Consider the following 15,006-nt stretch of genomic DNA (forward strand, 5'->3'; position numbering starts at 1 on the left):
CCAGCTCTGGGAAGGTAAAGATGGGGGAATCTGTGACTCTTAGCCAAATAGTCAGCTAGATTGACTCAGTGAGACTTTGTCTGAAAAAGATAAGGTAGAGAGTGATTGAGGAAGACTGAAAATTTGTAAGAATGATTGGGCCACCAGCTTACAAAAAAAGGATTTACTAATTTGAAAGCTTGGCCTTAGCTTAGGTCTGTCCTCACTAGCTCTTACAACTTAAGTTAACCCATATTTTTAAATCTATATTCTCCCACGTGCTCATTGCTTCATCTCTATTTGGCCCAGCCAGCTTCCTCCATTTCTGGCTATCCTCCTTTTATCTTCCCAGAGCTCTCTGCCCCTGGAAGTCCCGCCTAACCACTTCTTGCCTAACTAATGGCCATTCAACTCTTTATTAAATCAACCACAGTGAGGCATCTTCACACAGTGTAAAGGAACATCCTGCATTTCCTCTTTTTTGTCTAAATAAAAAGGAAAGGTTTTAACACTAACATAGTAAAATTATATAAGATAAGAACAATTGTCAGGTAAAAATTATATTTATAATGCCCAGTCCATTTGCATTTGGCAAATTCAGAGAAAATTCCGCATTATTAATATTATCGTGGTGAGTCCAAAGTTTTGTGCCTAGTTTACCACCTAGCATAACTAAGGAAAACTATAACTATCTGTCTTTAACCCCGTGAAAGACCCCACAAGGATATACTATTGCCCGAGTAAACAAGAAATGCAGAGCAAGCAATTTCCAAAACTGTGAAATGACAGAGATGTCTGGCTTCCTGGACAGTCATCTAAGGCTCCTCTACAATGTTAGGGCATCTATCTTTGGCCTACAGGCCTAGAATATCTGGCAGACTTTTCTGTGAAGCAGGAAATTTTTGAAGGACTGTCCTAACCCTATCTTGGCAAAGTTAGGCTGATGCCTTTCCTTTGTGTCCTGCTGGTCCAGTTTGGACAGCATACTGCCAGCAGTTGAAGCAAGGGAACTCTCTTTGCCCAGGGGCTACCTTTTCCCATAGAGAAAGCAAACTCCATATTCTTTGATGCCCATCATCCTTTTTTTTTTTCTTTTAAGTAGATTGGTGCTGCCAGGAGCAGACATGTCTCACTGTCATGAGAAGCCTTATATTATTAAATATCTTAAATACCATATTCTATAGATCTCTGAAGTGTTTGAAAACCACCTATCTAAAATATATGTTTGACCTTGAAAACATACCTAACATGACTACAAGTTTTGGTTGTTATAGGTGTTTAACTACTAACCTGAATTTCTTTATTATTCTAGGTAGCTGGCTTTTCATTTTCTTGGAAATAAAAGCATAACCTATTCTCCAATGCAACATATTTTTTGACTTCCATTTTGAAGTTAAGACATTTTTAAATTTATAGTTTGGTTTAGTTTAGGAGTTTTCATAATCCAGTGCCCCAGCAGCTAATGTTTGCTTATTAGCAGTCAAAAAAATTAAAGTCAACAAGATACCATATAGGATCCACACTGTATTTTTATGTGGCTAATCCTTTTTATATTGTTGTATTCTCTCTTTAAAGACTTTATCTTATTATTTATAAACTATTTTTTTCTATGACTGTCTATACCCAATTTTTTAAAGCGTACACACATTTTTTAAAACACACTATAGTTAGAGGTTTTTTGGGGGGCGGGTCTGGATCTGTCTTTACTGAGCGTTTGTATTGTTCTCTGATGGTGTGAGACAAATCTTAAACTGCTATGTCAGCCACTGCATGGTTCAGCTTAGTACATGGCACTGGTACATGCCACTGGCAGCTGGCTCTAGCCTCAGGCAGCAGCTGGTAGCCATGCTGCTCTATGCTGCTAAGCATCAGCCTGCTAGAGAGACTGTTGGTCTAGGAAATTATGTTCAGCTCCTTGTCTAGAACTTTTCTTAGCTTTCTTGGGCCTTGTGTTTGGATATTTGAGCCCCCTGTTGGATGCCATTTATAGATGGATTTTTTTCCCTTTTGTGCTACCAACTCACAAAAAGTGACAGAGACTTATTAATTATGAAAGCTTGGCCATAGCTTAGGCTCGTACTATTGGCTCTTAAACTTAAATTAACTCATATTTTAAAATCTATATTCTTTCATGTGCTTGTTTCATTTCCATTTGACCCATCCTGCTTCCTCTGTGTTTGGCTGATCTTCCTCCTTTCATTTTCCCAGAGCTCTCTGTCCCCAGGTCCTACTTAATCTCTTCCTGCCTAGCTCATGGACATTCAGCTCTTTATTAAACCAGTCGCAGTGAAACATCTTCACACAGTTTAAAGGAATATTTCACAACACATTTAGTCTCCATAACCACACGAACACAGTATAAACACACACAGTTTTATATTTGAATGAAAGGAAAATTCAAGGATATCACAGGGACTGCTTGCTGAAAATAAAGGACTTTCTTTTAGTCTGTTTTGTGCTGCTGGAATTAGAATACTCAAGACTGGGTAATAAATATTTGCACAGTTCTGGAAGCTATGACGTTTAGAATCAGTGTGCTAGCTAGCATGTAGTGTCTTGTGAGGACTTCCATGCTGTGTCTTCAAAGGGTAGAAATCAGAAATGGAGAACACCCTAGCCAAATGACCTGTTCAGCTTCCTTTATAGAGGGTTTGATTTCATTATTGAGGAAGGAGGCTTCTGTTACAGGCCATATTTCTTTCCACCATTTGTTTTTCAAGACAGTTTCTCTGTATAGCCCTGGCTATCTGGAACTTGCTCTGTACCATGCTGGTCTCCAACTCAGAGATCCTGCCTCTGCCTTGTGAGTACTGGGATTAAACGTATGAGCTACCACTGCCTGACTCTTTGAATCTTTTCAATATTTATATTTTATTGTGGTCTTAATTGAAATAGAATAACATTGCTTTCCCTCGAACCTCTCCCATGTTCTCCCACTCCAAAGTTGATAGCTTCTTTTTCTTTATTATTGGTATGTATGAATATATGTGTTTGCACAAGTATGTATATTTGCTGAGTATGAGTATATGTATGTGTATCACATGTATGTATATGTGTATATATATGCTGTTTGTGTGTGTGTAATTTTCCCTCTCCCAGCAGTCAGTAATTGCTTGTAGGTCTTTGTCTAGGAGTGGGAAACCCTGAAAATTTTCCTCTTCTATTTTACATGTCCATTAATATTGTCATTGTTCTAGTCTTTTTTATTAATCTCTTTTTAAGAGACTTTCACAATGGATTTTTTTTTGTTACTTTGGCTTTTACAGTCTTTCTGCCCCCTTTTCTGTGATGTTCCCTGAGCCAGAGATGCAGGAGCTGTGATACAGATGTTTCCACTGGGGCTGGGCTTCGCAGGATCTATTGATCTTTGCATTGTGTCCAGTCATAGTTTTCTTTGATGGTCCCCATTTGCTGTAAAGAAAGGCTGTTTTCATGAGGGGTGGTAGCTACATGTGTGGGTAAGAGGAAAAGATGATTTAGAATATAGTAAGGAATTACACTGATTTAGTAAAGTTGCAGTAGTTCACTTTTTCTAAAGTATATGGCTTCACTAGTTCCAGGAAAGCCGCCTAGGTGTCCAGTACCAGGCACGATTACTCTGCTGTTGAGTGGGCCTTTCGTCTAGATAGACAGCTGTTGGTTGCCTCCAACATATGACTGCCATTTATTTCACCTTTATGCATATTTTGCCATAATTGAAATTGTACCTTGCACTTGGGGAGGGCTGCTTTAATTGCTCCACTTCCTTGGCAGCTTGCATAGTATTTACTGGAACCATGGAGGGTAGACAGGACAGAGGCTCCTGGTGAGATCCAGCTCCCAAGTATGTGGTGTTGTCAGCAATAGGGAAGGTCTCTTTAAAATCAGCATATCATCATACCTGATTTTTGGAGAGGACACACTCAAATAACAAACTTTAGAGTAACTTTCCAAGGCATTAAGTAATTATCAGTCACCAAAAGATTTTTAGACCTCGAAGCTTTGAATTTAAATTCAGGTTTTGAAATGAAGATCCAGTCCTCCATTGACCAGATAAAATGAATATGAATTTCATGATCTTTAAAATAATTGGGTTTTGTTTTGGATCTTATAATTTATTCAGACTTTATTTGAAAAAAATCTATTTAAAATGTACTTTGAGAATATTTCAAAGCTAAAGAAGTAGTCACTTTTTTATATCTGGCAGCAGAATAATTCCTAAAATTATTCGTTTAGACTGACTGTGGTTGGTAGACTGCTTGCTTTACTGTTTCCTTGCACTTTAACCTGGTGGAACAAACTGCATGAGAGCATTAAACTTCCTCCTGTCCCATTCGGTATACAGAGAAATAATATAAGATTGACAGGGGCTGAGTGGTGGTGTACAACTTTAATCTCAGCACTTGGGAGGAAGAGGCAGGCAGCTCTCTGAGTTCCAGGACAGCCAGGACTGTTATACAGAGAAACCCTTTCTTGAAAAACAACCCAAAAAGATTTATAGGGAACAGTGATGTTTAGGGAAGTGACTTAGGAGGTGTTAGATTAAGACAAGTAAAAAGGATGACATTTTTATTTTATTTGAATTAACATGGGTAATGTTGGGTGTGGTGTGATTCAGGGTACTGGATGCTATCCTCGAAGGGAGAGGAGAGATGGAGTTCTGTTGTTGTACATAACTGGATAAAAAAGACAAAGAGTAAGAGGCAAACATTTTTGCTTCATAAGGTTGTTGATCAGGAGACCATAAGCAGAGAATAGAGTGCTGTGAATATTGAATGATAAGGTATATTTTGGATTTGCTGATTAAAATTCAAGCAAAGTGTGTGGATGGAAATGAGTTGAGGTCGGGGGAGGGTGCCATATAGCCTAAGGAGGCAGTCATTGAAATTTTGAAGACAGTAAGTATAGGATAGGAGAGAAGCTTAAGGACATGAAGCCCTGTGCAGAATCTGATCAAGAATAGAATGTAAAGGGCTGAAGGAGACCACTAGGTTTGTTTTGGATTGAAGATAGTCACTAACCTCAGTCCAATTTGCAGGAAAAATATGCAATCCAAAGTGTTGAATAAAGACTCCTGCAGAGGTCTTGGTGACTGGATCTTAGAATAGCAGATGCTTGAGAACAGTAGGGTCAGAAAGCTTGGGCATAGATTTTTGTATATGTTAGAGCAGATGAAATGGGGAAAGAGCAGAATGGACTGGGAGAGTTGTTGGTCTGCGGATATTTTTCAAATTCCTTTTTTGAAAACTTCACCCTGATGTAGGGGGGTCTTTACCTATCTGTGGCGGTTGCCTCATTACCACATCACCCGATCATAGAAGTCCATAGGTGCTTACCACAGGTAATTTGAAACACTAAATGTAGATCTCAAAGCCTTTCTAGCATTTTCTGTTTCAGTTCTTGTTTTGATAGCATAGAGATTCTATATATTCCATGTTTTTTTTTTTATTTCCGGGTGTTTAATTGATAGAAAAAAAATAATTATGTGTCTGTCTATAGCTTGGCTGGTAAAGTACTTGCCTAGCATGCACAAGGTCCTGACCTTGGTTCCTGAGCCTCACATAAAACGGTGTGTAGTGAAAGGGGCCAAGGAAAAAATACCTGGCTCCCTGACTAGACCAGAGACCTGATCCAAAGAAAAACATCCTGACCCTGACTTGACTCCAGGACCAGGGCTTGAAATCCCACTAATTTCTGTGCTTGCCACAGAGTCAGGCTGCAAAAATCCACCAATCCCAAGCCACCCTGGAAAGCTCCCAAATCTTATATAAGCTCTGTACCCTATTCAGTCTGCAGCTGCTTCTCACCCTACAGGCAGGCTCCTGGATTCTTTTCTTCCCAATAAATCTCTTGAGTGAGGTTTGTTGTGCGATGTGACACTTTTGCCAACATACAGCATACAACACCATATAACCCATATGGTCCACAACACCATATGGTCCCCAAGCACCATATAAAACAGCATGGTGGCACTTGCCTGTAATCTTAGCCTCAGGAGACATAGAGGTATCAAAAGATCTGGGTCATCTTTAGGTACATAGGGAGTTTGAGCCAGCCTGTGCTACATAAGAACGTGTCTCAAAAATAAAAAGAATTAGGTTGTTTTTAGTATTTTAATGACCATATGATAGATGATCCACTGAATTAACTGTTTTGCTTCTTTTGGGTATGTGTAGATTTTGTTTTTGTAATTATTAGAATGAAGTAGATGTAGTTAAGCCTAAATTAGTGTTCACATTTCTTAGAATAAAATACTAGAGGCCAGGTTTCTAGAACAAAGTATAAATAGCTGAAGTTCTTAACACCTGTCACTAGATTGTTTGAGAAGTTCCTCATAATAGATTTTGAAAGATGGCATATTTGGCAATAGTCATGACTTTATGAAGCTGTACTAACCCTGCTTTCCTCCTAACGGAAGGCATTGAAGGAGAGGACTTCTGAATGGAATGTGGGTTCCTTGTCCTCATAGAGTAGTTGTAGTTGCAGCCTTCCTTTCTTTTATTCTTTTTATTCCATTTAAAATTATCTTTTTTTTTTTTTTTTGGTTTTTTCGAGACAGGGTTTCTCTGTGGCTTTGGAGCCTGTCCTGGAACTAGCTCTGTATACCAGGCTGGTCTCGAACTCACAGAGATCCGCCTCCTGAGTGCTGGGATTAAAGGCGTGCGCCACCACCGCCTGGCTATCTTTTGTCTAGCTTCTTAACTAGCGAAAAAGAGAAACCTGAATGAGCCTGTTTTTTTCTTTGTAGGATATAGAAGACTTGGATCACTATGAGATGAAGGAAGAAGAGCCTATTAATGGGAAAAAGTCAGAGGACGAAGGGATTGAAAAAGAAAATTTGGCAATATTGGAGAAAATTAGGAAGACTCAAAGGCAAGACCATTTAAATGTAAGTGTGACTAAGTATCTAGAACTTGGACTCTGGTTAAATAGTTACAAGTAATAATTGGGTAATTCATTAATATACCAGTCTCAACTGTCCTCTGTTTCCAGCCTTAAGTGGTGGATTCAGTCATTTGTTTTGTTGACCTAGGCTGCTTCTCCTGATTGTTTGTTTGTTTAGTAAAGATTTCTGTCTCTTCCCTGCCACCGCCTCCCATTTCCCTCCCCCTCCCCAACCAAGTCCCCCTCCCTCATCAGCTCAAAGAGCAATCAGGGTTCCCTGCCCTGTGGGAAGTCCAAGGACCACCCACCTCCACCCAGGTCTAGTAAGGTGAGCATCCAAACTGCCTAGGCTCCCACAAAGCCAGTGAACAGAGCGAGGGCATTTTGTAAGCGGAGCCCCTGGCCAGTATGCTTCTCCTGATTGTTGATAGCTACTTTCTAACCTGTTCATCTGTTCTTCATATCTTGGAAACATATACTGCTATCTATATAATAATCCTCTGATGGTTAATTGTCAACTTGATATAACCTAGAATTAAGATGGGAAGAATCTCAGTGAGGGGTTGTTTACATTGAATTGGCCTGTAGGCATGCCTGTCAAGGAACTGTCTTACTAAGTTAACTGATGTGGAAAGACTCAGCCTATTTTGGGTGACACCATTCCCTAGGTAGGGAGTCTTGAGTTCTGTAGAGAAGACACAAACAAACCACAATCAAGCAAGCAAGTGGGTGAGCATGTACGCGTTTATTTCTCTCTGCTCTTGACTGTAGGTGTGGTATGACTACCTATTTGAAGTTCTTTTCTCGACTTATCCAAAGTGATAGACTGTGACATGGAATTGTAGATTGAAATAAACCCCATCATTCTTTACATAAGTTAGTTTTTGCTAGGGTATTTTTATCACAATGACAGAAACGAACCTAGAGAAAACCCCTCTTTTCGTCCTATTGTTGCTTCTTTACTTGCTCCCCTACCATGGTTTCTGTATGTTCAGATTCAGCCTCCTACAGAGTATTACTGGGACTCTGTCTCCCCATTAATCTTGACCTCTGTCTTTCATGTCTAACCAACCCAGAAGTAATTTTTCTCTTTGGATTTACTTAACCCCACCCCTCATGCTTTACAAAGTCTTACTATGTAGCTCTGGGTAGCCTGGAACTCTGCATAGACCAGGATGGTCTTCAATTCAGAGATCTGCCTGTTTCTACCTCCTGAGTGCTGGGCTTAAAGGTATGCACCACTATGTCAGGTGATTTATCATGCCTTTTGTGAGAAGCAACATAGCAGTATGAGGTTCATTGTTTGGTGACAAACAACGCTTGTGTGGCCTCAGATTGTTCAGCTTTAAAATGTAGGCAAACAGTGCATAGCCTTTGGATAACTTACGAAAAATGAAGTGTGTGTGTGTGTGTGTGTGTGTGTGTGTGTGTGTGGCCCAGACAAGGGAAGTATGTAATGGTACTCTGGTTATCTGACACCTACTGCCCTGAATTAGAGCAGCTTATTAAACTCCATGATGTCAGGGCCCACTGGGCAAACACTGTGAATAACTTGTTATGCAAGTTAATATCAAGAATTGTAACAAATAAAGTCTTATCCTTCCTTCAATCATTTTTCATATGCTAATTTAATTGGCACTTTTATTGAAGAGAACTTTAATTTTAAGCCCACATCTTTATTATTAAAGTAAGTTTGTAGCATTTGAACTAATACTTTACTTGCTATGTCTTATGATGGGCTCCAGTTTGTATGCTTTATATAGTTAGACCAGCTACGTATTATTGGATACTCTGACATGATAATATAAGACTTAAGTGCTTTATATTACCTTCCCATTTAATCTTCATAGAATCTTCATAGCTGTTGTAGGAATTAGGCACTCTTCATATTTTATAGATGCAAAAACCAGGGCTTAAAACCAGCTCAAGGACTGGGAGACGGCTCAATGGTTAAAGTGGTTGCTTCCAAGCAGAGAGTGTTAGGGTTGGTGTTCAGATCCCTAGAAGCCACATAGGTGTATTGTGGCCAGCCTATATTTCTCAACTGAGAAGGCAGAAACAGAATCTCCTGAGCAAGCTGGCTAGTTACACTAGACTATAGTTCAATTAAAAGATCCTACCTCACTGAATAAGTTGCAAGGCAATCAAGAACGATCTACTGCACACATCAGCTTTGGGCCTGTACATGCATGAGTACACATGTACATTTGCTCCTACACATGAGTGTGCTACAGGTATGCAGATCACATGTATACCATACATATATACATTTAAAAAACTAGTTCAGGATCACATAGCTGGGAAATAGACCTTTGTAACCTTTTTAACAACCTTTAAGCTTTGTAATTTTTTTTAAAAAAAATTATTTTTGCATGTGTGTATGGGAGGAGGGTGCCTGTGCTAGCACACACATGAATCAGAGGACAACTTGTGGGTATCAGTTTTCTCCTTGTCCATTGTGGGTCCTGGGAAGCAAACTGTGGTCATCAGAGTTGGTAAAGCGCCTTCCCTGCTGAGCCCTCTCAGTCTAAAGTCTTCAGTTTTAGTTAATGAAACAAATTTGATTCAGCTTCATCTTTGGAAATGTCCCGGTGCTGTGTGAAGACAGTGTGCTGTTTTCTTATGATGTAGCTAGACCTCAAGTGTAACATCTTGTCTTATTAACTGGAATCCTGTTTCAGTCCATGCTGTGTCATGGTGAGGACCTTCTAACATTTTTAGAAGTTGTGGTTTGAAATAGACTCATACTGAACTCTAAGCTGTAACAGAATCTGCGGTGTTCTGGGCATACTGTGAGGCATCCTCATGATATGAACAAGCTAGACATGTCTTCAGATTTTTGTTTTTCTTGTTACTTCATAATTCTTTATTCAGTTGAGCTTCTTGCCCGCCTTTCCTTTCCTTTCCTTTTTCCTTTTTCTTCTTTCCTCCCCTCTCCCTCCCCTCTTTTTTTTTCCTCCCCCCTCCCCCCACCAGACAGGGTTTCTCTGTGTAACCCTGGCTATTCTGGAACTCACTCTGTAGACTAGTTTGGCCTTGAAGTCAGAGATCTGCCTGCCTTTGCCTCCCAGTTGGGATTAAAGGTAGTTTCCACTACTGTGTGGTACATCTTTACTTCTTAATGTTGAATGTTGTTTCCCCAATGTCATTGTAAAGTTTTACATCAGACTCTGATATCTTAAGCTTTTAATTACGTGTTGTTTCAGGGTGCAGTGTCCGGGTCAGTGCAAGCATCAGATCGACTCATGAAGGAGCTCAGGGACGTCTACAGATCACAGAGCTACAAGGCAGGTGAGGCCCTGGCTCTGCTGGCCATTTGTTCTCTCGGGGGAGTGATGGAGGACCACTTAGCCTAAACTGGCTTTGAACTCATTATTTTTTTGTTTAATCATGATGGGATTAGACATGTGTGCCTCACACCCAGCTTAGATGTAATTAATATAGGAAGACAGAGTTAGAAATTTGTATTGACTTTATTTTAGGGATGCAAAACTCAGGCTTAATGAAATTCTAAAAGATGTAGGAGATAAAATTAGTTTATTATTTTGTATTTAAAAAAATTATACAAATACACCATAATTTTTCTTTTGCCTTCTTCTTGATGGAGATATTTTTATGATTGTTATCTTCTGTCAAAAGCATGACTAGTACTACTTTTTAAAATAAGTAAGGTTAATATATTTTGTTGTACTAGAAAAAACTTGCTGAATTTATTTTTATAGTTTTCTTCTAAAACAATAAAACTTAAACAGGAGTGGTATTCTTTTCAAAATTGATGGATTTCACCATTTCATAATTGTATGAAGAAAATGTTCATTTTCAGGGCTGGAGATGTAGCTCATTGGTAGAACATTTGTATAGTGCATGGGGCCCTGGGATTCATTCCTCAGCAGTATGAATTAAGAAAAAAGTCTTTATTAATTATCCAGTAAGATTTGAGTGCTATAGAGCCTGAGGAAAAAAATTATTGCAGTATTAATAAGCAAGAAATAGCCAATTTAGGAATAATTGGCTCAATTATTCTGGATTCATCAAAAATTAATGTCAAGTTGTTTTAAAGATTGGCTAGGAGCTGGGCGATGGTGGCGCACGCCTTTAATCCCAGCGCCTAGAAGGCAGAGACAAACAGATCTCTGTGAGTTCAAGGTGTGGTAGCACACGCCTTTAATCCCAGCGCCTGGGAAGCAGAGGCAGGTGGATCTCTGTGAGTTCAAGACCAGCCTGGTCTACAAGAGCTAGTTCCAGGACAGGCTCCAAAGCCACAGAGAAACCCTGTCTCGAAAAACCAAAAAAAAAGATTGGCTAGGGTGTGGCTAAGGACTAGAGAGTGGTTTAGAGCACTTAGCTTCTGTGGAGGGTCCATGTTCAGGTCCCAACACTCATGTCAGAGGCTCCCAGCTGCCTCTAACTCCAGGTCTAGGGTGTCTGAGCCCATGATGGCCTCCACAGGCATGCACATATATGGCATAGATTGATACACACATATATAAAATAATAAAAAATAAGTTACATGTATGCTGTAAAAAGATTGACAGAGAAAAAAGACATCTCAAAGGTGAAGATTAAAGTAGTTTATATAGAAGGATTCTATTTTCTTAGAAGTATCTGCATACATAGAAAAATTATTTGCATAATATATGTTTTTAGTGAAAGTGAGTAGTAATCAGTTTTTTAATTCATTAAAGTATCTTTTAGTTGATAGCTGTATTTTTTATTATTTTTTGTTTTTTGTTTTTTTGAGACAGGGTTTCTCTGTGTTGCTTTGGAGCCTGTCCTGGAACTAGCTCTTGTAGACCAGGCTGGCCTCTAACTCACAGAGATCCACCTGCCTCTGCTTCCCGAGTGCTGGGATTAAAGGTGAGAGCCACCACCCACCACCTCAGCTTTAATTATTTTAATAGTAAAAATTGACTGTTACTGGATATTTAGTATATTTAATATGTAAATTTATTTACACTAGAGTGATACATAATCAAATGAAGAATAACCAATGTGCCTGTGTCTTCACAGGGATTTATTCAGTGGAACTAATAAATGACAGCTTATATGACTGGCATGTCAAACTACACAAGTAAGTGCCTCTTATGCAGATCTACAATGAAATATTTTGGTTTTCTTTTTCTTTTTCTTTTTTTTTTTTTTTTTTTGCCTCATCAGTTTTATACTTTTATATTCTGGCATTTACCTGGACATTACTACTCTGGAAGTAGTTGTTAGATTAATTAAGGGAGCTGTTTCTGAGGCTTCCTGAATAAAGTCAGGGAGGAAGGTTGAGTATTTTAAGACAGTGACAACTTAGAAACAATATGGAACTGGGCAATACTGTTGATGTGTGAAGTAAGGAGGTTTAGGCGGTACATATACAAGAGTTAAAGAATTTTTTGCAGTGATCTACTTTTCATGGTTTTACTAGTGGTAAATTTATTTCCTTAAACTCCTTGGCTAAAATTATAATTTTAAGAAAGTACATCATCAGAACGTTTTTGAGTTTGAAAAATTACATGTATCCGGCTGTTGTTCTTTGAAATGACTGTTAATTTTAAATTCCCTTTGTTTCCAAGGAACTAGAGCCCATTGTGATCCATCTTTTTCTGGAACTGTGGATCACTTTAGAACTTCTGTTTGAGCTTACCCTGGGGCTTTGTTGTCCCTCTTGGACTGGTTCAGTTGGAGTTTAGTAAGAAAGGGTTTTCTAACCTTGTTTGAACTGGCTTTTGTTTTATTCTTAGGGTTGACTCTGATAGTCCTTTGCACAGTGATCTTCAGATCTTAAAAGAAAAAGAAGGCATAGAATATATTTTGCTTAACTTCTCTTTTAAGGTAAGAATATTGTAATGGGATTCCATGTTCTTCTAATGGGTTTAGCTGCCTTGGAAACTAGAATATATTCATATCCTATATAGTTCAGCATTGATTGATAGATTGATTGATTGTTTGATTTATGTCTCACTGTGTAGCCTTGACTCGTCTGGAGCTTGTTATCTAGACCAGACTGGCCTCCAACTCAGAGGTCTGCATGCCTCTGCCTCCCGAGTGCTAGGATTAAAAGTTGATACTGGACCTGTCTAGTTACAGGAAATTTATGATATATATATATATTCCACAAGACGTGAGTGCTTAGACAGACGAGGAAACATAAATGAAAGTGTTCACAGCAGCATTGCTTGTCATAACCCTAAACCAAAAATAACCCAAGTTACATAAATTGGAGAGTGTGGAATCTGTACGATACACTTATTTGAGAAGATAAGCCAGTCTTCTATACAGTGTTAAACAGAAAGAACTTGGCTCAATTCCTAGTCATTTTGTTTAGTTCCATTTGTATAGAGTTCAAAAGTTTGTAAAACTAGTATTGTATAGGACACGCATTGTCAGTATAGGTAGGTGAAAATTGGTCCTTTAAATGAGATATTCTTAGATATTATAATGGTCTTTAGCCATAAAACATACATACTTCTACTGTACTGAAATTGCATGGGGCAGGGGAACCTGGTAAAATTAGAAAAAAAAAATTCTAGGAAGACTTTTTAGGTAAGCAACAGCAAGAAGAAAGCTCAGAAACACTGAAGTTGGGGCTCATACCTGGGCAACAGAACTAGAGAGCAAAGGGGCAGTCACTATACACATTAGGGCAAGGACCTGCTGAGTAAAAAGGGACATCTGTGGGCATCCTGCTTGCAGACTGTTCACCTACTAGAGTGTTGGTCACGTGGGCATCCACTTTACAATACTTTGTAAAGGTGTATATTTATGTTCCTTTCTGAATTTGTGTTACACTTAGTTATTTTGAAGATGTTAAAAATAAAAGTTAAGAAAGGCTCTAGATAAAACGTTGTGATTTAATGTATAATATAATAAAATCTAATGATTGAGAACCTCCGCTAGATTGAGGTGTTTTGAGGATTTATGTTGAGGTGATGCAGGGCTTCTCTTTGCCTTGTTCTTCTGAGTTGAAGAGGACTAGTGTAGCAGTTGTCACACAGTTACATTGTTTGTCGGTCCACATTCGTTTACCCAAGTGACTTTGAATTGTCTCATGCTCTTTAAGGCTCTGGATTTGTAGTCTTTCTGGGGACAAGGGAGCTGGCTGTTGGGCTGTTAAGAAGAACATGGCAAGCGTACAGTGTCTGGGATCTGCCCTTTGTGGTATAAACCATTCATGGAGGGTTTTAGTGTCTGCTCAGCTTCTTGTTTTGTCGTGAACAGTCATCGCGCTTTCAGCAGTGCTGGGGAATAGTGTCTAGTAATTTCCAGGAGACCAGTTGGAGGCTTTGACTGTAATCCTAGCCAGAAATGGTATAGAGCTTGTTTATGGTGTTGGTGGTACAGTAGGTGAAACAGGATTTAAGATTTTTTGAAGGAAGAAATGAAGATATTAAAGAATATTCTCTTCATATTTAGAATTTATAAAGATCTTTATTAGTTGAATCCCAGAGCACAGTTTATGAAGAAGTCTCTAAACTCTGATGTAGACTTACTTTTTGAAACTGAAGGCAGTTCTCAAGTTATCAAAAGAGATATAGTTAATCATTCAGGATCATGTGTTTAGAGATCGTTCTAATAATAGTTCTGTTCTTCCAAGATGTGTGTCCCACGTTTTTGTTAATCTGTTAAATTAGAGATAGAATTGAAAGTTGGCTGTATTATGAAAGGGCAGATGTCTTTCTAACTTGCAATAGAAATCTAAGATAATCCATTGTAGCCACTAGAAACGAGCCTCTTCTGCTGGGAGGATTGAATTTTTTTTTTTTTTTTTTTTTTTAAAGACAGGATTTCTAGGTGAAACAGCCCTAGCTGTCCTGGAACTAGCTCTTGTTGACTAGGCTGGCCTTGAACTCACAGAGATACACCTACCTCTGCCTTTCCCAGTGCTGGGATTAAAGGTGTGCACCACCACGGCCCAGCCAATTTTGATAATTTTTATGTTCCTGGAAAGCTTGTGAGCAGGCAGAGAAAGTTACTGAAAGTATGATAATTGTTTTTCAACTTTTTGTCCTCTTGGAAATAATTGGATAAAGCATATTTGTTCCTATCTTGCCTCAAAATGAGTTTTAAAAATAGCATCACAGCCGGGCGGTGGTGGCGCACACCTTTAATCCCAGCACTTGGGAGGCAGAGGCAGGTGGATCTCTGTGAGTTCGAGACCAGCCTGGTCTACAAGAG

At 38.9% G+C, this 15,006-nt stretch overlaps 1 protein-coding gene across 1 annotated transcript in view; it reads left to right on the forward strand.

Annotated features, from left to right (window-relative positions):
• Window positions 1-15,006, forward strand: part of Ube2q2 (ubiquitin conjugating enzyme E2 Q2) — a 57,424-nt gene that overhangs the window by 27,111 nt on the left and 15,307 nt on the right. Inside the window, exons 6-9 of the mRNA XM_026779097.1 lie at window positions 6,707-6,847; window positions 10,050-10,134; window positions 11,854-11,914; window positions 12,573-12,663. Of these exons, the coding sequence (XP_026634898.1) occupies window positions 6,707-6,847; window positions 10,050-10,134; window positions 11,854-11,914; window positions 12,573-12,663 (378 nt within the window). The remainder of the gene's footprint in view (window positions 1-6,706; window positions 6,848-10,049; window positions 10,135-11,853; window positions 11,915-12,572; window positions 12,664-15,006) is intronic.

This window comes from Microtus ochrogaster, chromosome 5, assembly GCF_000317375.1.
Source record: "Microtus ochrogaster isolate Prairie Vole_2 chromosome 5, MicOch1.0, whole genome shotgun sequence".
NCBI lineage: Eukaryota > Metazoa > Chordata > Mammalia > Rodentia > Cricetidae > Microtus > Microtus ochrogaster.